General features: G+C 48.9%; 1 protein-coding gene across 1 annotated transcript in view; it reads left to right on the plus strand.

Annotated features, from left to right (window-relative positions):
- IGSF3 (immunoglobulin superfamily member 3) overlaps nucleotides 1-23,638 on the plus strand; it is a 109,052-nt gene that overhangs the window by 59,497 nt on the left and 25,917 nt on the right. The window contains exons 4-7 of the mRNA XM_054391786.1: nucleotides 11,348-11,758; nucleotides 12,212-12,601; nucleotides 14,241-14,642; nucleotides 22,520-22,924. Coding sequence (XP_054247761.1) covers nucleotides 11,348-11,758; nucleotides 12,212-12,601; nucleotides 14,241-14,642; nucleotides 22,520-22,924 — 1,608 coding nt within the window. The remainder of the gene's footprint in view (nucleotides 1-11,347; nucleotides 11,759-12,211; nucleotides 12,602-14,240; nucleotides 14,643-22,519; nucleotides 22,925-23,638) is intronic.

A 23,638-nucleotide genomic window follows, 5' to 3' on the forward strand; every position in this document is an offset into this window, starting at 1 on the left:
TCAAAAATTCCCTTGGAGTAAATTAAGGTGAACTGACACTAAATGGCTGATGACTTTGGTTTGTCAGAGCCAATGAAAACTCTCAGTAATGGACTGGAGAAGAGGGAAAATGGGAAGAAAAGGGAGGGAAAGAGAGAGTTACAAATTCAGAAAGGAAAGATAACACCACTCCTTGGATCCAGCAGCAATTTCACAGGAATAGTCCAAGTTCTTGGTGGTGGGTGTACATTTCAGCAGGGTCTTTTGCAGTTCCTGCAAAGTGTGGACTTCAGAAGTTGTGGTCCTTTTATACCCTTTGGGAGGGGTAGGGGAGAGGGTAAGGTGAGGGGGGACATGGTGTCTCTAAAAATCACAAAGGGAGGTGTGTGGAGTGAGGTGTAGACTGAGAGGTGAGTGCTCCAGTGCAATGCTTGCCACTGGTCTTTCTGTGGCACTGTTGCAGTGGTTTTAAAATAAGGAAGGGGGGATTCTCTGCTCCTAGAAATTACGTGTTTTCATTATTATGCCATTCTGCAAGGCCAGCAGCTCTCCTCCAGAGCTATTAAGGGCTATCAAAGCCATCACCCTATCTATTCAGACCAGATATGTCATGCATTGTTTTGAGACAATAGTCATTGGGCTCTCACCTACCTTGATCAGAGGGCCATCAACTCTTGGCTGAATCTGCATTACTCCTGTTAATCCTGCTTTCACAGTCTCTAGTGCAGGAGAAGAGCAGGTGTTCCTCATGGCTGGAGAACTTGGACTTCATCTGCAAGAGCCAGAAGCATTCTTTCATCAAGAGAATGCCAGCTTTAGAATAATAAGCTGCCAAAACCTTGTTGAAGGAAGGTAGCTTGGAAATATGCAAAAGAACCAATATCCTTCATTCCAGTTCTCAGAAATCCCTCCAGCTCATGCTGACTTTGTGGCTCAGTAGGTCGTTGTTGCCTGGTGAAGATGTATGCTTGTATAATATGTTACAGATGTTTTCTGTACTTTAAACAGGACTAACAGAGAAAGAAAACACTTCCACTGTTTTATTTTATACAGAAGATGGTTTTGTTCTTAGATTTCAAAATTATTTTTCACCTATTTATTATCCGCTGTGTGTCTCTTAGTAACCTGCAGGTGAAGAAGATGTGGTTTTGGTGTCTCCTTTCCTCTCCGTGTATCAGAATGCCAGCATTTTCACTTTGGCTTCCCATGGGAAGTTAAAACCCAGGCCGAGCAGAAATTTGGGCTATGGAAAATAAAGCTTAATTCTGTGCTTCTTTCACTGCTTTGCTTGTGAGGAATGAAATGTTCTGTGTGTTGATGAGCCTTTAGAATCCTTAGTTTAAAAACTGCTGCTTGCAGACATAATCTCCTAAGAGTGTGTTGGTCTGTGCCATCTTGCCCCAGAGGCAAAAATAAATCATTGCTGCTGATCTTAAGGGAGTGACTACTTAGAAGGGGTCTTTGGAAACTCTCGTCTGGGCTTTGCAGCTCTCAGGCCATCACATCCCAGAAAGCAGATGAGAGAGAGGCACTTGCCAAGGTCTCCAAACCTTCGTTATTGCATAAATGAAGGAAAAACAGTTCTGACATTCATGCCTTGACCTCCTGTGTGATAACTGCTGACCACTCGAAGCAGGGGCTCCAATCTCTGAAAGCAGCTCTTGTGCTCTTATTTCCAGTGTTGGTCCTGAGACTGAGTGCACCCTCAGTAAGTTTGCAGGTGACCCCAACCTGGGTGGGAGGGTCAATCTGCTGGAGGTGAGGAAGGCCCTGGAGAGGGACCTGGACTGATGGGCTGAGGCCGACTACTTGACATTCAGCAAGGCCAAGTGTCAGTTCCTGCATTTCAGTCACAAAAACCCTATGCAGCACTACAGGCCTGGGGAAGGGTGACTTGAAATTTGCTTAGCAGAGAAGGATCTGGGGGTATTGGTTGACAGCCAACTGAACACAAGGCAGCAATGTGCTCAAATGGCCAAGAAAGCCAACAGGATCCTGGCCTGTATCAGGAACAGTGTGACCAGCAAGAGTATGCAAGTGATTGTGCCCCTGTATTCAGCACTGGGGGGGCCACACCTTGAATACAGTGTTCAGTTTTGGGTCCCTCACTACACGAAGGACATTGAGGTGTTGAAACAGTCCAAAGAAGAGCAACCAAGCTGGTGAAAGGCCTTAAGCACAAGTCTTACCTGGGGTGGCTGACGGAACTGGGGTTATTTAAGTGTCAGAAGAAGAGGCTGAGAGGAGACCTCATCACCCTCTACAGCAACCTCACAGGAGGTTGTAATGCGGTGGAGGGGTCAGTTTCTTCTCACATGCATCAAGTGACAGGACAAGAGGAAACAGCCTCCAGTTGTGCCAGGTTCAGGTTGGATATTAGGAAAATTCCATCACAGGCAGGGTTACCAGTCATTGGAAGAGGCTGTCCAGGGAAGTGGTGAGAGTCACCATCCTTGGAAGTATTAAAAAGACATATTGATGTGGTGCTTAGGGACATGGTTTAGTGATACTGGCTTAGCAGTAGTGGTGGGATTACGAGCTCTGTGTGGGTGGTTGGACTCGATGATCTAAAAGGTCCTTTCCAACCTCAGCAGTTCTGTGATTCTATGAAATGACATTACCTGACTCTCCCTGTTCAGCTGTTTGTATTGCCTGCCTGTCTGCCAAAGTCTATGTTTAATGAAACAAGGCTTTAAAAAAATTTACAGAAAAGAGAATTTTCTGAGCTTCCTATCTGTATAATTTCTTATCTTCAGCTTTAGAAGTGTAAAATGTTAAGGCTATGTTGTCTCTGCAGCTTCAGAGGAGCCAGGGCTGCATCAGCTCCTCGGCTCCGTATTTACTGTGTTGGTTTTTCCTTTGTTTGCTTTCCCTGGCTGTCCTGCAGGCTCTGGGATGCTGTGGCTTAGCAGGTTGCCCTGTGCCCATTTGAGCCACAGCAAATTCCTGTGACCCTGCTCTTAGCTCACAAGTGCTGTTAAGTAAAAAACACATCCGCTTAACCCTCAGTGGAAGAGGTGCATGCTGATACGCTCTGCCCTCAGGTTTACAGTGGCTTAGGCTAGTCTTAAGCTGCAGTAGCTCACTGGTGATGCTTAGGATCAGCAGGAGAGTAAAACCCTCACAAAGGTGAGATTGTAGTAGAGGAAGAGAGGTGGAGAAGAAGGGATTTGTGAGCTAACTCACCTTGGCTTGCTGCTGGAGGTTGTCGCCTCTGCAGGTGAGCGGTCAGTGTGGTGTGCGGTGGTCTGCAACCCCATGCTGCCCAACCTGGATGTCTACCCCGGCCTCTGTTTCAGAGGGGGTTAAGTAGGGTGCTGGCCTGACAGCCTAGCCAGGTGTCACTGAGCAGTGCAGTTGGGGCACAGGGAAGGGAAAATGCCTGTCCCTTTGGTTGTCAGCTCTTCCAGTGCCTTGTGCCTTTTTTTTTTTTCATTTGCAGGCTGGTTTGCATGCATCTCATCACATAGAGCATCTGCCTTACAGAGCATCATTGCAAAAAAATTGTGCATGTGTGAGGGATTAAAGTTTTTCCTCCCTGCTGCAGCTGGGAGATGGACTCAGACCCCAGGCCTATGCTCTCTGCTCCTGCCATGTACCCAGCTCAACAGACTGTTTGGGCACTTCTGCATCCCCAGCATCTCTGTCCCCCAGGACTCATGTTGTCAGTATTTGCTCCACTGATCCTCCAGCTAATGTGTGCTTAATGAACAAATTATGACTCTCACTGCTGGGTGCTGCCTTGTCCTTTTACCACCCCTTTCTGATTTCTCCTCTTTTTTAATTTCTTTTAATGAGGTGACTTGAACTTTTCTACTTGAATTAGCTGTCCTAATAGCCAGATGCTTTTTAGAGTGTTTTGGAATCAGGTTGGTGGAAAGAGGGGAAGCAGCTTGTTAGTAGAAGCTTACCTTACCCCGTTCCCCAAAGTGGCTTTAGCTGAGGGAAGAGTGGTGATGAGGCACAACTGAACAAGGATCAATGAGCGTGAATGTGCTCCTGGCACCACCACATTACATCCAAAGCAGTCAAGGGAAGGAAACCAGCAGATTTGGAGAAGCATTCGACACTTGTCGACAAGAGGAGGCTTGGAGAACTGATTTAAACCACATTGTGCTGGCAAGGCTGGAGCCTCAGAGTAAAGCCCACAGGGATAGGGTGAGTGTCCTTTCTCCTGGAGATGAGGCACTCATGAGCAGCTGGGAAAAGCCATAGCTCTCTTGGGCTTGTCAAAGACGAGTTGGAGCTGGGGCTGAGCACATCTGTTCACTTTAAACATGTTCCCTGGGTGCATATGGAAGGGATTGCTGATGAGGCCACAAGGCACCTGCTGCCAGCCTCTGTGGGTTTGTGTCAGGCCTGGGAAGTTGTGGGGGAGCATCACCTGGTGCTTGGCAGGTGGACACACTGGCTTGCAACTGCACCGTCCAGCTAGGTGATCTCACATGGCTTGGGTACACAGCTTTGGCCAGGAAGCTTCTCTCACAAGGCACATCATGGAGCAGGAGCAGGTTGTGCAATGGGATCCTCTGCCATTGCCTGGGAGGGAGCACAGTGGCAGCCTCCAGTGGGTTTGCAGGGCAGGCCAGGTGCACAACAAATGGAGCCCACTGCAAGCAATGAAAAGTTCAGGCCCTGAGTCAAAAAGCTGAAGTAATTTCCAATTTTGCATTTTCTGTCCAATTCTTTTTTTCACTTTCTTTTACAGTAGTTGCTTTGTTTTTTCCTGTGCCCTTTCTCTTATCCATTTGATTTTGGAGATGCATTTCTATTGGCGTAATTGTTCCAGTCCGTCGTTAATGTACATACAAGGATACTATTGTAAGTTGAGGATTTATTACTACTGCTGTGAAACAACTGCCATGCAGTCTTACTTAACTCTTCAGCTCCCCTCTTCCCTTCTGCCAGCAGCTGAATCAGTAACAAACTGCCCTTTTAAAAAGTTGCAAACATGCAGACTGGGAATGTGTTATTTTATTTTACTGCTTTTAACACAGGTTGCTGCAGTGATCCAATTGCAACTTCAGTGCTTCAGTGCAGCAACTGGAAGTGACTTCATAGTTAAACTTCTCATTTAAAATAAGGCTTAACTATTTGCACCAAGGATTAAAAGTATATTCTGACTGCCTTTCTTTAGACCACAGTACAAGTTCTGCTCACCTCTTCAGGAGCTTGAAGTGAATTTACTGACGAATTCAGAAAAGTGTTTGATTTCTTTCTCATTTACTTAACTAGTAGGTATTTTAGCCTCTTTTCATTTAAACCTGTCTTTAACTGTCCTTATTTCTCAGCGTAGGTGGGGCTTTACTGAAGGAAAGTAATCCCTAGACCAACCAGTTTATTAACACTTGGGTTACATTTTTCCCCCTGGTACCAGGAACCTGTTGCTCTGTGTTGGTAGGTGAGGAAGGGAAGATGGAAAGTTTGGCACAGAGATCCCACACCCTCAGTCACAGCAAAAGTATATCTTAGGGTGGTAGGTTTGCCTCCTCAAATTCTGATCTCGAGCTAGACATTAAGCAGTGGAGGAGGCTTAAAAGTAGCAACCACAGGATGAAATCTTTCTTTCCTCTGCTTGCCCTAGGCTACCTGCACATGTCAGGTTGGGATTTAAAAAACAAGGCAAGCAAAGGACACTACCAGCAGCAGTTTTTGTCCACTTGGAAAGGTGACGTTTGATGGTCTTCATCAGTATTGCAGTGTATCACAGCATGTGTTTTCCTCCATGCTGAAGGCATTACACAAGCTTTTGATTGACGAGGGAAAAGTGGTGTCTGGTGTGCTGCAAGCAGGTATAGATCGGCATGTACAGCTAATTAGTAGGCATGGGGACTTGAGAGGATTACATTGCCAATCTAGATATCTTGCCTGCCTTATCTAGATATCTTGCCTGCCTTATCACCACCCCTTCCTCCTGCCACACACATGAACACACATTTGAGTTCTGTAAGGAATGAAAATCAATAGCAGTGTGGGGGAGGGATGTAAGGAGTGTGGTTCCTTGAGAGCTTGCAGTGGCCAGGAGAGGACAGGTCTCTTCCAGCTGTTTCTGTGGCATCAGGGTGGCTCTGCTGGCAGACCCTGCCTCCTTCCCTGGGGTGTCACAAGTGGCCACAGGAGGGTCAGCAAACTGCAGAGGGTGATAACAAAGCACTCTGTATCCATGCCTTGCACTCCCACCTGCATTTCTGTTCATGGTGCTGCTTGGTGTTTGCTGGTGCTCACCTCTGGACTTGGTGGCAGTGGAATTGTGGTTCCTTCTGAGAGTTTTTTTTTCTGTCTTGCATGCACAATTAGGGGTTAGGAAGGGGTCCATGGTGCTGAGCTGGGATCCCTGCAGGGCAACAGGATGTCATGAGGCAGATAGAAACATAACTCTAGCACTAATTTCCTGCAAAATCCAGAGGGGTATTGCTCAGCCAGCAGCAGATCCCTAGGAACTGGGAATACATGTATTTGTTCTTCCTGAATAGTTCACACTTGACAAGCTTAGCTCTGTCCAGGTGGTATGAAGTGGGCAGTTGAGAACAGAGAGTAGCACCATAGGTTGCCTCTAAAATGTATCAGTGGCTAAAAGCTGTAATGAAATCCAAGGGAAGAGGTTGGTGGGTTTTGTTTGTTCTATAGCGGCTCGGAGATGATCCTGCTGTGCTGAGTAGCCTGCATAAGTTGTTTTATTCCTGAAGAGCCTTCAGTGTAAGGCTACTGTGCTGCTAAGTGATTTTCACAGCACTGTTTTACAAGCCTGAACTAAGGAGCCTCTGGCTCCCAGCCTGTTACACCTCCTGTATTGGTTAACAAGAAGGCAGCATCTCAAGCAGATTTGATGCTTTGCCTGGGAGCAGATGAAGTGTTGGTAGCTCACTGGTTTGTGAATGGCAGATAAAAGCTTTGATAGCCTTGGAGGATGTTGGGATTTGGGGTACTCAATGATGAACCAGAGCCAGCCTGGGGAAAGGGAGATGCTTGAGTCATCGTTGTCTATGTGAGCAGAGTTCAGAGTGGTGCCAAGAACTGCTGGAGGTGGAGCTGGTCCTGAGGCTCAGAGGAGAGCATGTTGAGGTGTGCACCAAATCTAGACTCAGGAACTCAAGTCTCTGGTCTCCATTTGTTTTCTGGGAAAGTGTAAGCCCGTTCTTTGTCCTAAAGTTAGCCTAAAGTAGCAGACTGCGTGCTTGTTGGTTGCACGTTATTGAGGTGTGTGCATTAGAGATTAGAGGTGGGTTTGACTGGAGCTGTATTTGCAGGCTTCCTTCTCTTCCTGGTCCTGGCAGCAGGGCCCTGGGACTCTCCCTGGCTGGGTCCCTGACACCCTCTAGTGGCAATATTTACATTTAATACTTCAGGAGCTTTCAAAGGTTGATGGGGGTTGTGAGCACCCTGTGCTTAGCAGCCTGCTCACCACTGAGTACATGTCCCAGTGCCTTCTGCAGTAACCTGTGGCTTGGGGACTAATAAGAAGTGCTCTCTTTCTTTCTCTTTTTTTCAGTGTAAGTGCAAGCTCAATGCTGTTGGTTGTGGTTGGGCTCAGCAGACTGGCTCAGGGATGGCAGTGGTGCAGTAGGCTGGCTCCCAGTAAGTGCTTTCAGCTGCTCATCTTTTCGTCCAGCCACTCACCACCAAGCCTAACCTTAGTGCCTGAGAGAGAGAAGCTCTGCTGACACCTTGGGGCCCCGAGTCATGACAGCTGCCAGGATGGACTTGTGTTGGGACACAAAGAGAAAGCAAGGCTGGGCCCTGGGGGAAGTGCAAGGCAGGCTACCTCAGTGGCACATTAAAAAGAGGGGAGAAACAGGCAGGAGCTGGGTGAAAAATACTTGGCAAGAGGATATGTTGTGCAGCATCCTCCTTGGTTTTGATGCAGGTGTAGCCCTGCTTCCCTTTACACAGTGACAACTCTCAACTAACCTTACTCTTTCTTTCAAGTGGAGCACAGCATGCAGAGTGCCCTTAGAGGTATTGTGCTTCCCACAGCCGGTGGCTGCAGAATGAGTGTAGGCAGCTCAGCAGTTTAATGCCTGGCAGCAGAGGCAGGGCTCCTGGGTGAACACCATGCAGAGCTACTTGTACAAACTGACGTCTTTGAAGCCTGAGCAGGATAACTGGCTTCTTTTCTGATAACACACCTACCTGTGCCCTGGATAGCGCCTTCACACCATTCCCTGCTTGACTTCCAGGCCTGATCTGCTCCAGCCTAATGGGCTAAGTCATGCCCATAGCCCTCTTGTCAGTGCAAGCCATCAGGGTCTATGCCTTGCATGAGCCCCAGTAGACCTGCAGACCTGCTGTGGGAGTCCCCAGTGTTCTGCAGCACTCAGAACGAAATACTCATTGGGCTTCTGTAATGAGCTGTGACCTGCTGCCACATTTGGCTGCCTCTTGAGAATGGTGTTTTCATCTTTCTCCTACTCTGTTCCCTCTTCCTCAAAACTGGTACCCCAGTGTAACTAAAACAGTTGTTTGTGCATCACTGGCCAAGCATGAGTGGTGGTGTGAAGCACAGAGCCTTCCTTCTGGCCCTGCCAGCTCAGGTCTTTTGCCTGTCCTCCCAACATTTGATCCTTCAGGAATTGGGCTTTCCTTTAGCAAGCGTCTCTAGTCCTCCTGGTTAGGAAGGTGACACTGACTGAACATATCTCAATGCCAGTCTGATTTAATACAATGGCCTTAAGGCTGTGTACAACCCAAAATGTCTTTACAGTTCCTTTAACCAAGAGGGTCTTGTTTGGCTTTTTTAACCAAAAGAACAGAAGGAATGCAGTGTAATGTGTCAGGTGTTACCATAGCCAACAGCACACTGGTGCCTCTTGGTTTTTCTCCAGGAATGCGTTTTGCAATAGCTTGCCTAGGTGGGGTGAAAGATACAAACCAGACAGGTTATGACCTAGAAGTAAAAAGTCATGGTTCCAGGTGGAGAAATGGTGCCTGTGCCAGCCTCTAACCTGCTCAGGGAACAGCATGGCAAGCACTTGCTTGAGTACCATCCTTCAGACAGGCTTCCTGGCATTACTCCGAGGGAACGGGCAACTCCACATCTGGCAAGCCAAGTGCCTGCCATGTATGCACCCTGCAGAGCCAGGCAAGCTCCAAGGGTAAGCAGGACACTGCCTTAAACCATAGCCAGGAGGCAGCCATGCTGCTGAGCAGGGCTGGAGGGGCACACAGGCATCCAATGGGATACCGAGGGCTCTCAAATTAGGGAAAGGAGGATGGGCATGCTTTCTTCATGGATAACCACTTTCACCTCATAAGCTATCATGTGGAGACTGGTGTAGCAGGGAACACTGCCTTTGAAGCAGCTCAGCAGGAAAATAACTCCAGCAAGATGATGATCAGGTTTAATTTATTTAAATAACATAAGAGAAGTTGTAAGAACCCGTGGCTGGAGGGCAAAGAAAATGGAGCTGTGTGGCTCTGGAAATGACTCGGAAGGTTTTGAAATGAGAGATTTAAATCTCTTTGTGAGAGCGACATGAACCAGCAAGGTTAGTTGCTACTGTCACCACTGATTTGGGAGTCAGAGGAAAAGGGAAAGGCAGAGTGAGGTGAGTTCCTGGGCATGATCTGCCAGACGTTATTGCTGGTGGACAGAAGATGGGAGCCCTGGTGAGGAAGATGAGGGGAAGGGAGAGAGGAGAAGAGGTGGCTGCAGGGAAGAGGGCAGTGGCTTGTGATGTAAATGGCCATAGCAGGTACTTTCCCTGTCAGGGGCAGTAAATTCCCTGGGTAGTGAATGTGTGGTAAAGGTGAATGCTCTGGTATGGGCTGCACACAGGAAGATTTCCCTCTTGTTTAACTCCATCTCAGTGGCTTTTTATTTTCCTCTTTCTTGCTTTGACTTTTCTGCCAGAAATAATGCCAGCGGTTATCTTCACGGCAGTTCATTGCTTTCTGTAGCTGTGCGTGAATGAAACAGATGCAGCTTTCTGCTACTCAGCTAATGTCATCAAACCTTCCATTGCTGTCAGTGAAACTGAACTGAGATATGTTAATTGTATTTCACCAGTATGCAGTGAAACTGTGGGCGTTAACAGGCCTGCTGATGCCGCCTTGACTGCAGAGCCGGGGGGGAAGGTTTGGATTCTTCTTTACGTTATCTTTATGTTCTTATAGAATCACAGAATGGTTTGGATTGAAAGGGACCTTTAAAGATCATCTAGTCCAATCTCCCTACCATTGTCAGGGATATCTCTTCTTAAATCAGGTTGTTCAGGTGACCTTGAACACTTTCAGTGATGGGACATCCACAACTTCTCTGGACAACCTGTTCCAGTATCTCACCACCCTCATTGTAGGTAATTTCTTCCTTACTACAGTCTGAACCTCCTCTCTTTCAGCTTAAAACTATTACCCCTTGACTTTTCACTACAGGCCATGGCAAAAATCTCTCTGTCTTTGTCGTTATATGTTGAAAAACTGCAGTAAGGTCACACTGGAGCCTTCTCTTCTCCAGGCTGAACAAACCTAACAGTCTCAGCCTTTCTTCACAGGTGAGGTGTTCCAACCTTCTGATCATTTTCAGGGCCCTCCTCTGGACCTGCTCTATCAGGTCCATGTCTTTCTTGTACTGGGAGCCCCACAGATGGATACAGTGAAGTCTGTTCTCTGGTAGAGCAAGGCTGGGAGGGGGGGAGGGGCTGCAGATTTTTTTCACCCCTCCTCGTTGTAGTAGCAGTATTTCCCTTCCTCCAGTTCCTCAGCTGGAAAAGTAGCCAGCAGTTTTACTACCAAGTGCCTCGTTGTGTCTGTGTCCCAGGAGCAGGCCCCAGGCTGGGCATGCTGCAGTTCATGTTTCTACCCTCAGGAAGTCACTTTCCTCCCAGTCCAGAAACCTCTTCGTTTGGCCTTTAAGGATATAAACAAAGGAGAAGGGAATTTCATCTCCATTGTTTTTTATGAGAGAAGATTAAAGGAACTAAACAGGTGTAGCTTGGGCCTTCAGAGACTGATGAGACAAGGATGAAGACCAGGGTGCAGGGCTAAGGAGTGGCTGAAGGATATGGATGGGAGATGAATCATGAAGCATGCTGTGGGGGCACATGGTGAAAGGGAGGCTGCCCATGACACAATACCTTGATGGGAAGCAGGTGTATTAATCTACAGTGCTCTGCAGGGTGATGGAAAACCCTGGCAGTTGCTGGGGCCATTGAGCAGGAATTGTCATTTTTCCCAGCCAAGGGCTTCTCTTAGATTCTCCCCTCTTAGATGGCTAGATGTGAGCTAACAGAGCTTTGCTAATATTTAACAATTAATTACAAGTTTAAAAAGAAACCTCTCCCCCAGCTCTTCTTTAATGCATTTAATGTAGACTCAGCGTTTTGGCATTGCTAACTCTCAATCTGTGTTTCTCTGTCCCCCTTTGCTGCAGTGATCCCTGACTCGCTGCGAGTGACAGCAGTCCCACAGACACTGAACAAAGTGGAACACGACTCCCTGGAGCTGAAGTGTGAAGTGTCTAAGAGCACAGCCCAGCACAGCCATGTCTCCATTGCTTGGTACCGGCAGCGAGGCAGTGAGGCTCCTGTGGAGGTCATCTCCCTCAGCCGCGACTTCGTCCTGCGAGCCGGCAGCGCCTATGCCCAGCGGCAAGCCACAGGGGATGTTCGCTTGGATAAAGTTGGGGATACCACCTCAAAGCTCACCATCTACAACCTCCACCCATCGGATCAGGGCGAGTTTTACTGCGAGGCAGCAGAGTGGATCCAGGACCCAGACAAATCGTGGTATGCCATGACCCGCAAGCGTTCCCAGGGTGCCATCGTCAGCGTGCAAGCCACAGGTCAGTGTCTCCTCTGCCTTTCTTTGCTGAGCTGGGCACGGGGTGGAGGTGGAAAATAGAGTTGCATCGTGTTAGGTGGATGAGGCTTGGATCCCTGCTTTTGTATGTGCCCTACTTGGAGGATGCTGACAGGGTGAAGCAAGGCAAAAGAGGGCCCAAGGGCTGCCTGCAGGCAGGGAAAATGTCAGCAAAGTGTAACCAGGGGACACTGGGATAGCAAGGGGGCTTGGGTGGCAGCCTTCCTGGTATGTTCAGCGATCTGGGGCTGACACAGGAGCTGAAATATACGTCTTAAGCACTTGGTACTACCACAAGCGATGAGAGTTTTGGTAAGTGAGAAACTAAGAGTGACACAGCAGAAAATAAAACTAAAACTAAATACCTCACACAAGGTGTGCAGGCTCTTGTGATGGCCTTTGCCATGCTGACATGAGTTGGTCTATCTCTTCTCAGATAAGGAGTTCAGTGTCCGGCTGGAGACAGAGAAGCGGACGTATATTGTGGGCGAGCCAGTGGAGTTTCGGTGCATCCTGGAGGCACAGAATGTCCCTGACCGCTACTTCTCTGTCTCCTGGGCCTTCAATAGCTCCCTCATTGCCAGCCTGGGACCCAATGCTGTGCCAGTGCTAAACAACGACTTTGCCCAACGGGAGGCTCTGGGCCAGCTCAAGGTAGCCAAAGAAAGTGACAACATTTTTGTGCTGAAGATCTACCGCCTCCGCCTTGAGGACAGTGGCAAGTACAACTGTCGGGTGACCGAGCGAGAGAAGACTGTGACAGGAGACTTCATCGACAAGGAGAGCAAGCGGCCAAAGAACATCCCCATCACTGTCCTGCCACTTAGTAAGTAGAGACCTGCCCATCCCCTCCTGGGGCCATTGCTCTACTGGGCAGCTAGCTGGTGAGGCTGTGATGTGCCTGGACTTCAGCAGTGGGGAAGAGGGCAGATAACAGTTTGCATGCAGTGAAGGCTTGAAATCCCCACTGGCAAGATTTTTTTTTTTTTTTATGGGAAGGGGATTATAGAGAAGGAGGGATATGTGTCAGGTTTGTAGGTGGGGAAACATGTCCCCACTTTGGTATGACAGTTTTGTCCTCAGCTGAAGGTGCTTGTGACAGCATCTGATTTGTTCCTCACACCATTCTCCTCACCTGGCTCTGCAGGGAGCTGAGTGCTCTCCAGTACGCTTCAGGCATAACAGAGAGACCAGCTTGGCCTTGGTTTTACTGACTGTACTGGTCTTCCAGACAGCTGTACTGGAAGCCACTGAGGTTCATGTGCTCCTTGAGCCCCTCTTTGTTCTTTAGTGTGGAGCTCTATTGTGGTCACTGTGTGTCTGCCAACTCTGGTGAAAACAATCCTGCTGGAGGCTTTCCTAAATGCCTTTTATGTTTGACAGACAAATGTGAAAAATACAGAAATAACGGGGAGAGGAGAGGAGAGGGTCCACCAATTCATTCCTGTGTTTGCTGTCTGAAACTCAGGTAGCTGTGGCATGGTGAACCATACACATGCCCAGGCTACCCTGGCAGTGTGTTTTGACCAAGAAGAGAGTAACTGCAAGAGGATTTTGTGTGATGTTTGTCTCCTACCTCTTAGATTTGTAGGGAAATGCACCTCTTTCTTCTAGCTTTTTTTTCCCCCTCCTCGTTTCTGCTAAAGTCATTCTATTTCTTTTCTCTCCTAACAATATTTGGTCTCATTTGTTTGGTTTTGAAAATTACTTTATCTGGAAATCTTGCACTGGGCAAACGTCTGAAATGCAGTATTTCTAAACACACCCACCTTTCAGACATTTTTTTTCTTGCCATTTGATAACTCATCAGCTATAGGAACAAATGTGATGATTTTTCAAGGGTGTTGCATCTGTAAGTCCAATGGAAGACAGCAGGAGCAACCAGCGCTCTCTGAAAAAAACAGCTGTAGAGCCTTACATCTCTGGGAAGCTCAGGATACCAGGGTTTTTTTTGAGGTTGCCAAACATAGATAGCTACCTATAGTGTCACTAGTGATGGGAGTTTGGGAAAGCTTCTCCCAGAAATTGTTATAGGAATGGACATGGCAAGGTACTGATCAGGATGGCATGAATTGAAAAGCCCAGGGAGCAGGAAGCTTTTTTTGGTAGAGCCATTGCATGTGGTGTATATTATAGCAACAGAAATTCCCTCAAGTTTTGCTGAGATCCCATCCTGGACCTGCAACCAGAAGATGAGGCAGTGTCTCATGAGCCATAGGCAGACAGATTTCTCCTGTGTTTGGCCTCCACATGTTTTGAGTGTGCAAGTCACCAGGAGCAGCTCGCTGCCCACACGCTGGTTTTGAATATGGTCATGCATGAGATTAAGACGTGCCTGGACCCAATTGTGGAGGCAGTTTTCTGCACCTGGTAGAAAGCCTGTCTGGCCAGCAGCATCCTTCTTGCAGATCAAGAAGTGACGAGTGTGTGTCATCTCCCCTGTGTGTATGCGTTTCTCTCCATAGAGACCAGCATCTCCTTGGAGATTATCAACAACGCCAGCAGTGTGTTGGAGGGTGAAAGCCTGCGCTTTGGCTGCAGCGTGCGCTCGGCCTTCGGGCCCCAAAGCCGCTTCTCCGTCACCTGGCAGCTGGTGGACAAGCTGAACCGGCGCAGTGAAATTGTGCGTCTGGATCGGGAGGGCACGCTGCAGCCGGGTCCCTCGTACGCTGAGCGCAGCAGCTATGGGGGCATCCAGGTAGAGCAGGTCCGACCTGGCTCCTTCACCCTGGAGATCTTCAACAGCGTCAAGGCGGATGAGGGCCACTACGAGTGCCGGGTGGTCGAGTGGACACGGACACTGGATGGGGAGTGGCAGATGGTTGGGGAGCGCCACACGGGCACCTTAGTGTCCATCACTGCTCTGGGTGAGTACTCAAGGTACAGGGGGCCGTGAGGCTGTGCTCCCTGCGCACCAGCCTTGCCCGAGGAAATCACCCGGGAATGACTGAGGCTGTTCTCGGCACTCCTGCCCTTGCTTGCTGGCAAAATGGAGCTACCTGGCAGCCCGCCCGTGCTCCTGGTAGGTTGGTGCAAAACACCTGCATGCCCCGCTGCATGTGAGGTCAATGTCTAATGGGTGGCTGTGGCAGGAGCAAAGCAGAGCTAAAGAGAGGGGCAGTGCTTTCAGCATTCTTCCAAGAAGAGAAGTTACCTGTTGCATGACATGTCCGTGCAGGGTTGGAGCCGCCCTAGGGGCAGTAGTGGTGCTCCATAGGCAGTCCATGGGCACTGAAGTCTCCTTGCCTGCCTTGGGTAAGCCTTACCTCTACTTGCCAGACCAGGAGAGCAAAACACTGGCCTGGCCACCAGAAATGGTGAAATCTCTGACGGTGGCAGAAGCTTCTGCAAGGAGACACTGAGCTGTTGGCCCAAAACTGCAACACTGTTCATGACCAAGCTGAACTAAGATCTGGGATCACTGCAGCTGGTGCTCTGCTCTTCCAGAGGGCATCTCCCTTTCAAACCCATAAAACTGCATCAGAATGTAGGTAGAGCATTAGGGATTTTGTGTGGATTGTAATTTACCTTGGTCCCACTCAGGCCTTGATATGTTAAGGTCTGAAGAAGTTCCCAAAGTGCTCTGTAGAAGACTGGAGAAGGGTGACTTCCTATGAGACTACTAATCTGCAGAATCCCAAAGCTATAAAAATTTGAGGAGCTCTCTTGAAAGGTTGAGTGAAGAATTTTTGGGGTGTGTTTTTGAGGGTTTTTTTGCGGTTCTCTACAGTATTAATCTTAAGCTTTGGCAAGATACATGAGAGACCAGATTTCAGAGCTGTTTTGTATTCTGATTTAAATCTTGCTTTTTTCCTCCTTTCCTCCCTTTTACTTCCAACTTTCTTTCAGATGCTGTTCTGCCTGGAGCTAGAAATCTTTGCTATATAGCTTCCAGAAATAGGTAGGGCCCATTAATTCGTAAAGAACTGAACACAGATTCTCATCTGGTTTCAACACTGTCTTGATGAGGTCAGCAGATGGTGGCCTGCTGTAAGTCCATGTATTGGCCTTTCTCCTTGCCACTTGTAGAAGTGTTGAGATTCATTTTAAATTTCAGTGCTTAGTCACTTTTATTCTTGTTAAAATGTAAAATGCATGGAATTGCCCAGCAGTTCCAGAAGATGTCCTTGTCCCAGAGTAATGGCTGGCTGTTGAGCACATTCTGTCAGGTCCTAAGAAATTGCTAGGCCCTCTTCCTATAACCAGCAAAGCTGAAGTAGCTCATGAAAATTTATTGGTGAAAATATTGAGTATTATTTCATTGCTGCTGAATCTTTTAATTCAGTGTAGCATTTTAGAGGTGCCCTGAGAAACTCAAATGGAAGGTCCTAAGAAAGAGAAAGAGAGGTTTATGGCTACAGAAATTGCTAATAATTTAAAAAAAAAAAAAAGCAGTACATTTAATGACACTTGCATTTCAAGTTAGATCTAATTATTTTCCAGTTTGCCAGGGTAAGAAACTCTTTAGCTGAACCAGTGCAGATGATGTTCAAATCCATAAATCTATCTAGAAGGCATTTCAGAAGCAATAGTCAGAAGGGAGATGTGCTGTCAGATGAGACCAGATGTCCCTGAACTTCGGAGGATCTCAAGTGCCCAGCAGGGATGTCAGTCCCTGGCTGGCTGGGAAAGGAGGGGGCAGGCAGGGCAGGGCAGGGACTGATCTATTCTTGCAGGGAGGCCTTGCAGAAAAAAATGTGCCCACTTTTATGCATGGGTTCTCCTCTTTTGTACCAAATCCTGAAGGAAGAAGGGCCTTTGTGTGTTAACCTAAGTACCATGAGTGTGTTGGTTGAGGACCTGAGATACACACCTGGCGTTTGCACAGCAGTCAAAAGAAGGCACTTCAAAAGCTTCCTTGGCCAGGCAAACTGTAGATTAAATGTAAGAAGTCAGCTGATCTTGGCAAAATTAGGTGGGTTTCTAGGGCTGTCTGCAGTGCTGGGAGCTGGGCCAAGTAACGCAGTTGCTGGGGCAGAAGGGCTGCTTCAGGGACTGATGATCGGTCAGGGCTTATATGGGAATGAGATGCAGCAGTCCTGCAGGGAAGACAGCCTGTGTCTCGCTCTCCTTTCCTGGGTAATCACTGAACATGTTGGAAGAGGCTTTAATTCCAAGGATTGATCTGTTTTCTCAGAAATTACATGTCCTGGTGCTCTGGCACAGTAACACCATGGAGTTGCAGAAGCTGGAAGCATTTGGATACAGCAATGCCCATGCTGTGGCCAGTCTGGCCTGTGGCAGCAGCTTTGTGGGTTGTGAAGAGCTCCCAGCTCATCTCTCTTTTAACTGTAATTTCCAGCCAGTGGCAAACTGAAGCTCTGTGCTGATCCAGAAGATGTTCCTGTTTCTACTGGGCACTGGCAGGAGTCTTCTTCTGCGGCAGAGGCAGCTGTGCAGGGTGCTGGGATGGTCACCACTGCAGGGAGAGGAAGGAAAGCTGCCAATGCCAGCCAGCATGGGATACTCCATGGAGCCTCTTGGAAAGGAAGTGCTTCCTGGGGATGTTGCCTGTAGGAAACCAGCTCCCTGCTAAATCTGTTGACAGCACTGAAGTGATTAGAAGAAAAGAAAATATTTTTCTCTGCAGTTTAGAACAAATGATCAATGGAAGTAGTCTGACCCTACATGTAAGCCACTCAACTGGGAACATGTTATCTTCAAATTACTAATAAGGCTGCTGGTTTTAAACTCTCCTAAACAAAGTGCCGAGGGTAAACAAGTCAAAATGTATTGACTGGCTTGCAGAGTGGTGGATGTGCAAGGGTAACTGCATGAAACTGTCCTGGAGCTGTGATGTGGAAGAGAACAAAAGCCATGATGTGCAAAGAACAGGAGCAACCAGCTTCTCTTTCAGTTGCCTCTGTCCTGGGTTTTTGTAACCACTGCCACCTCTCTGATGTACAAATGAAGGCTGCTGCTTTTCACTTTCCTCATTTTTCCTTCACCTGCAACAACCAGCCACAGACCTGGGGATAGGGGACAGGGTGGGGTCCCCCTGCCTGAGCAGTGAATCATAGAATCACAGAATCAGTCAGGGCTGGAAGGGACCACAAGGATCATCTAGTTCCAACCGCCCTGCCATGGGCAGGGACACCTCACACTAGATCAGGCTGGCCAGAGCCTCATCCAGCCTGGCCTTAAACACCTCCAGGGACGGGGCCCCAACCACCTCCCTGGACAACCCATTCCAAGCTCTCACCGCTCTCATGGTGAAGAACTTCTTCCTCACGTCCAGTCTGAATCTCCCCACTTCCAGCTTTATTCCATTCCCCCTAGTCCTATCACTACCTGATAGCCTAAAAAGTCCCTCCCCAGCTTTCTTGTAGGCCCCCTTCAGATACTGAAAGGCCACAATAAGGTCACCTGGGAGCCTTCTCTTCTCCAGACTGAACAGCCCCAACTCTTTCAGTCTCTCCTCATAGGAGAGGTGCTCCAGCCCTCTGATCATCCTGGTGGCCCTTCTCTGGACACGTTCCAGCATGTCCAGATGCCTCTTGTAATAGGGGCTCCAGAACTGGACACAGTACTCCAGGTGGGGTCTCACCAGAGCTGAGTAGAGGAGGAGAATCACCTCCCTTGACCTGCTGGCCACACTTCTCTTGATGCAGCCCAGGCTCTGGTTGGCTTTCTGGGCTGCAAGTGCACATTGACAGCTCATGTTGAGCTTCTCATCCACCAGCATCCCCAAGTCCCTCTCCTCATGGCTGATTTCCAGCCAGTCACTGCCCAGCCTGGATTTGTGCTTGGGATTGCCTCGACCCAGATGCAGGACCCTGCACTTGGTCTTTTTGAACCTCATGAGGTTGGCTTGTGCCCACCTCTCCAGCCTGTCAAGGTCCCTCTGGATGGCATCCCTTCCCTCCAGCGTGTCTGCTGCACCACACAGCTTGGTGTCATCAGCAAACTTGCTGAGGGTGCACTCAATGCCACTGTCCATGGCACCGACAAAGATGTTGAACAAGACTGGTCCCAGGACTGATCCCTGAGGGACTCCGCTTGTCACTGGCCTCCACTGGGACATGGAGCCATTGACAGCCACTCTTTGGGTGCAGCCATCAAGCCAGTTCTTTATCCATCTCGTGGTCCTCTCATCAAACCCATGTGTCACCAGTTTGGAGACCAGGATGTGGTGTGGGACAGTATCGAAGGCTTTGCTCAGGTCCAGGTAAATGACATCAGTTGCTCTCCCCTCATCTATTAATATTGTGACCTTGTCATAGAAGGCCACCAAGTTTGTCAGGCAGGATTTGCCCTTGGTGAAGCCATGCTGACTGTACCCAATCACCTCTTCATTATTCTTCTGTCTCAGTAGTGCCTCCAGGAGGATCTGCTCCATAATCTTAGCAGGCACAGAGGTGAGACTGCCTGGCCTGTAGCTCCCTGGTTCTTCCTTCTTACCCTTTTTGAAAATGGGAGTAATGTTTCCCCTTTTCCAGTCAGTGGGGACTTCCCCAGACTGCCAGGACTTTTGGAATATAATAGAGAGGGGTTTAGCAACCTCATCTGCCAGTTCTCTCAGTACCCCTGGGTGTATCCCGTCGGGTCCCATGGACTTGAACACTTTCAGGTTCTTCAGGTGATCACGAACCTGATCTTCACTTATGAAGGGCAGTTCTTCCTTCTGGTTCTTGCCATTGACTCCAGGAGTGTGGCTGGAGGCCCTTGCAGTAAAGACTGAGGTAAAGAAGTCATTGAGAACCTCAGCCTTCTCCAGGTCACTTGTGACCATTTCACCTGTTCCCTTTCTGAGGGGGCCCACACCTTCCCTAGACTTCTTTTTACCATTAATATACCTGTAGAAATTCTTAGTGTTCCCTTTGACCTCCCTGGCTAGATTCAATTCAAACTGTGCTTTGGCTTTCCTAACCAGGGCTCTTGCTGCTGGGGCAGCTTCCTTATATACCCCCCATTCTAGCTGTCCTTTCCTCCACTCCTTGTCGAGCTTCCTTTTAAGTGATAGTGTGTCCAGCAGCTCCTTGCTCATCCAGGCAGGCCTCCTAGCATTCTTCCCTGATTTTCTCTTTTTTGGTATACATTGCTCCTGGACACAGAGGAGGTGGTCCTTGAATACTGACCAGCTGTCCTGGGCCCCTCTTCCCTCTAGGGCTTTGTCCCACAACACTTTGGCTAGCAGATCCCTGAAGCGATCAAAGTCTACATGCCTAAAGTCCAGGGTCGTACGCTTAGAATACGTCCTCCTGCTTGCCCTGAGGATCTTAAATTCAACTGCTTCATGGTCACTGCAGCCAAGGCTGTCTCTGAGCCTCACACTGGTTACCAGCCCTTCCCTGTTGGTGAGAACAAGGTCCAGCATAGCAGCTTTTCTTGTTGGTTCCTCTACCATTTGGAGGAGGAAGTTGTCATCTATGCAATCCAGGAACATCCTGGATTGCTGGTGCCTTGCTGTGTTGTCCCTCCAGCAGATGTCAGGGTGGTTGAAATCACCCATGAGGACCAGGGCTTGTGACCTGGAAGCCACTTCTATTTGCCTGTGGAGGGCCTCATCTGCTTGGCTCTGCTGGTCAGGTGGCCTGTAGCAGATCCCTGCAGTAACATCTCCTTCCCCTGTCTTGCCTTTAATTTTAACCCATACACTCTCAACCAGCTCATCATCCTTCCCCAGGTGGAGCTCCACTGATTCCAGCTGGTCACTGACATAGAGGGCAACATCTCCTCCTCTCCTTCCCTGCCTGTCCTTCCTAAAGAGCTTGTACCCATCTATCCCTACATTCCAGTCATGGGAATCATCCCACCAAGTTTCAGTAATAGCCACTATGTCATGACATCCCAGCATCACAGTGGCCCTTAATTCATCCTGTTTGTTGCCCAAGCTGTGTGCATTTGCATAGAGGCACTTCAGCTGGGCTGGCCCTGTCCTCCTCTTGTGCCAACTCCCCTTGATTTCCACAGTGTCTTGGTGCATCATCCGTGGCTTGCTTCAGGGCAGCAAGTTGAGAGCCCTTACTTAGCTCTCTGTCCCTCTGCCTCTGGTGAGCTGCCCCTCTGTTTGTCACTGGCCAGCAGGAGACTATTAACCCCTTCCCCCTTCAAATCTAGTTTAAAGCCCTATCAATGAGCCCTGCCAGTTCCTGCCCCAGGATCCTTTTCCCCCTCTGGGACAAGTGCATCCCATTAGTTGTTTGCAGCTCTGGTGCCTTGTAAACCGAGCCTTGTGGAACCCGAAGCCCTGTCACTGACACCAGCCCTGGAGCCATGAATTGACCTCTTGGCTCTTCCTAAATGTTCCCTCATCTATCGCTGACATTGGAGGGATAGAGAACACAACTTGAGCTCTTGATCCCTTTAGCAGTTGCCCTAAGGTTCTGAAGTCTCTTTTAATTGATTGTGAGCCTCTCATTGTAGCATCATCACTACCCACCTGAAAGACCAGAAGTGGGTAGTAGTCTGAAGGACTCACAAGGCTGGGAATTTTACCTACAATGTCCCTTACCTGGGCACCAGGGAGGCAGCAGAGCTCTCTATGAAGTGGGTTTGTTCTGCATATTGGGCCCTCTGCTCCCTTCAGTAGGGAGTCTCCTATAACAATGACCCTTTGAGGATTCTTTTCAGGATTAGTTTTGATGACAGGCCTGAGGCAAACTGTCATTGGTGGAGCTTCTGACCTTCTTGAGTCCTCATCCTTACCGATGTCCTGTTCCTCATGCAGAGCCTCATATCTATTCTGCAAGTGCACTGTAGGCAGTGTGCTGCTTAAAGTCACACACTTGCTTGGTTTGCATTTGTTCCGTCGGGTAGAGACCTGTTCCCATTGACCCTGCTCATGTGGGTTACTACATGGAGGCTAAGAGGCTTGCTGATGGGAGGGTATCAAACTCCCTGCTCCACTAAGAGTTACCCCCTGTTCTGGTTTTGTAGAGGTTAGATTATGGAAATAGTCAATTTCCCTTTCACAGTCTCTTATAGTTCTTAGCCTTTCCATCTCTTCTTTTAGTTCAGCCACCATCTTCATCAGATCCCTGATCTGCTGACACTAACACAGGTGTTGTCCCTGCCATCCTCCATATAAAGAACCAGGCTCCAGCACTCACTGCAGCCACCTGCCTGAACATCTGCATGCTTGCGTGTGGTCTCTGTTTGGGTGCCCACTGTTTTTCTACTAGCCTTGGTTGGAGTAGTAACCATCTTTCAGTAACCACCTCTCCACCCCGCCTTTTTGGTTTTTTTTTTCTTCCCCTGTCAGTGAGAGGGCTGAGCTGAGCTGAGCTGAGCTGAGCTGAGCTGAGCTGAGCTGAGCTGGTCGCCACTGCCTCCTCTCCTCACAGCCACGTGCCGGGTTCAGTGGATCTGAATTGTGGAGTCTTGTGAGCAATCAAGCTGGTGCTGAGTGTCAGCTCTGCCTGGTGCTGCTCCTTTGCTGTTACGCTGCTGCGTTTCCATATGGGACTTTGGCATCCAGCAGGAACTGGCTTCTTGCTCTCCGAGTCCCAGGGGATCTCAGTCCTCTGGGCAGAAATGGAGTGTGATCCTGCTGCTGCTGCAGGCAGTTGCCACTGCACAGGCAGCTGTCAGCACACAGGCAGTCACTACCACACAGGTGCTGAAGTGCATTTTTGTTGCTGCTTTTCATGACACTTTGAAATTGCAATCGAGAAGCTCACACAGCATGAGTGGCTGATTACTCTAGGCCCATAGCTGAATGACCACACCTGAGCTTTTGCATGTTAACAGCAGGGCCTGTTGAGGCAGATGTCTCTCAAAGTCCTTTTCTCTCTTTCCACAGAGGCCGGCTTTGCTGTCACAGCTATCTCCCGTACCCCTGGGGTGACCTACAATGAGTCTTTTGACCTCCAGTGCATCATCAAGCCCCACTACCCGTCATGGGTGCCAGTGTCGGTGACGTGGCGTTTTCAGCCGGCCGGCAGCACGGAGTTTCACGACCTGGTCACCTTCACACGTGACGGCGGGGTGCAGTGGGGCGACAGGTACGTGGGTTTCCGCACCCGCACTGCCATCGAGAAGGCTGAGTCCAGCAACAACGTGCGCCTGAGCATCAGCAGGGCCAGTGACACAGAGGCCGGCAAGTACCAGTGTGTGGCTGAGCTCTGGAGGAAGAATTACAACAGCAGCTGGACACGGCTGGCAGACAGGACCTCCAACCTTCTGGAAATCAGGGTCTTGCGGCCAGGTGAGTACCAAGAGTGCATGAGAGGGGCTGGGGGTGTGTGTTATGGGGGTGTGGTAAGACCGGTGCTACAGTGGTTTCTCTGGAGTAAGGACTATTCTCAGGGCTGCAACTGACATCTCACATGTGTGCACGGCTGAAGTGGAACTGCTCATCACTTTGGCTGGGTATCTCTTGGAGCTCCATTACTCAGCTTCTGGGGAATTGCGTCTTCTCCTTGCACCTCGTGTTGTTCATGGTGTTCTCTTCTGGCAAGTGAAGTCACTGAAGCTCAATCCAGTCTCTGAGCTGTTCTTAGACTCATAGAATGGTTTTAGTTGGAAGAGACCTTTAAGATCATAAAATCCAACTGTTAATGCAACACTGCTAGGTCACCACTGAACCTTGTTGCTAATCCCTAAGTCTACACATTTCACTTCCAGAGATGGTGAATCCACATCCCTGGGCAACCTGTTCCAATGCTTGACAGCTCTTTCTATGAATAAATTTTTGCCTAATACCCAATCTAAACCTCCCCTGGTGCAACTGATGCCATTTCCTTTTGTCTTATCACTTGATTGGAGAACCACCTTGCTTTAACCTCCTTTGAAGTAATTATAGAGAATGATACATTCTCCCCTCATCCTCCTTATGTCCAGGCTAAACAACCCCAGTGCCCTCAACTGGTCTTCATGTGACTTGTTCTCTAGACCCCTCACCAGCTTTGTTGCCCTTCTT

The sequence above is a fragment of the Indicator indicator genome, chromosome 1 (genome assembly GCF_027791375.1).
Source record: "Indicator indicator isolate 239-I01 chromosome 1, UM_Iind_1.1, whole genome shotgun sequence".
Classification (NCBI taxonomy): Eukaryota; Metazoa; Chordata; class Aves; order Piciformes; family Indicatoridae; genus Indicator; species Indicator indicator.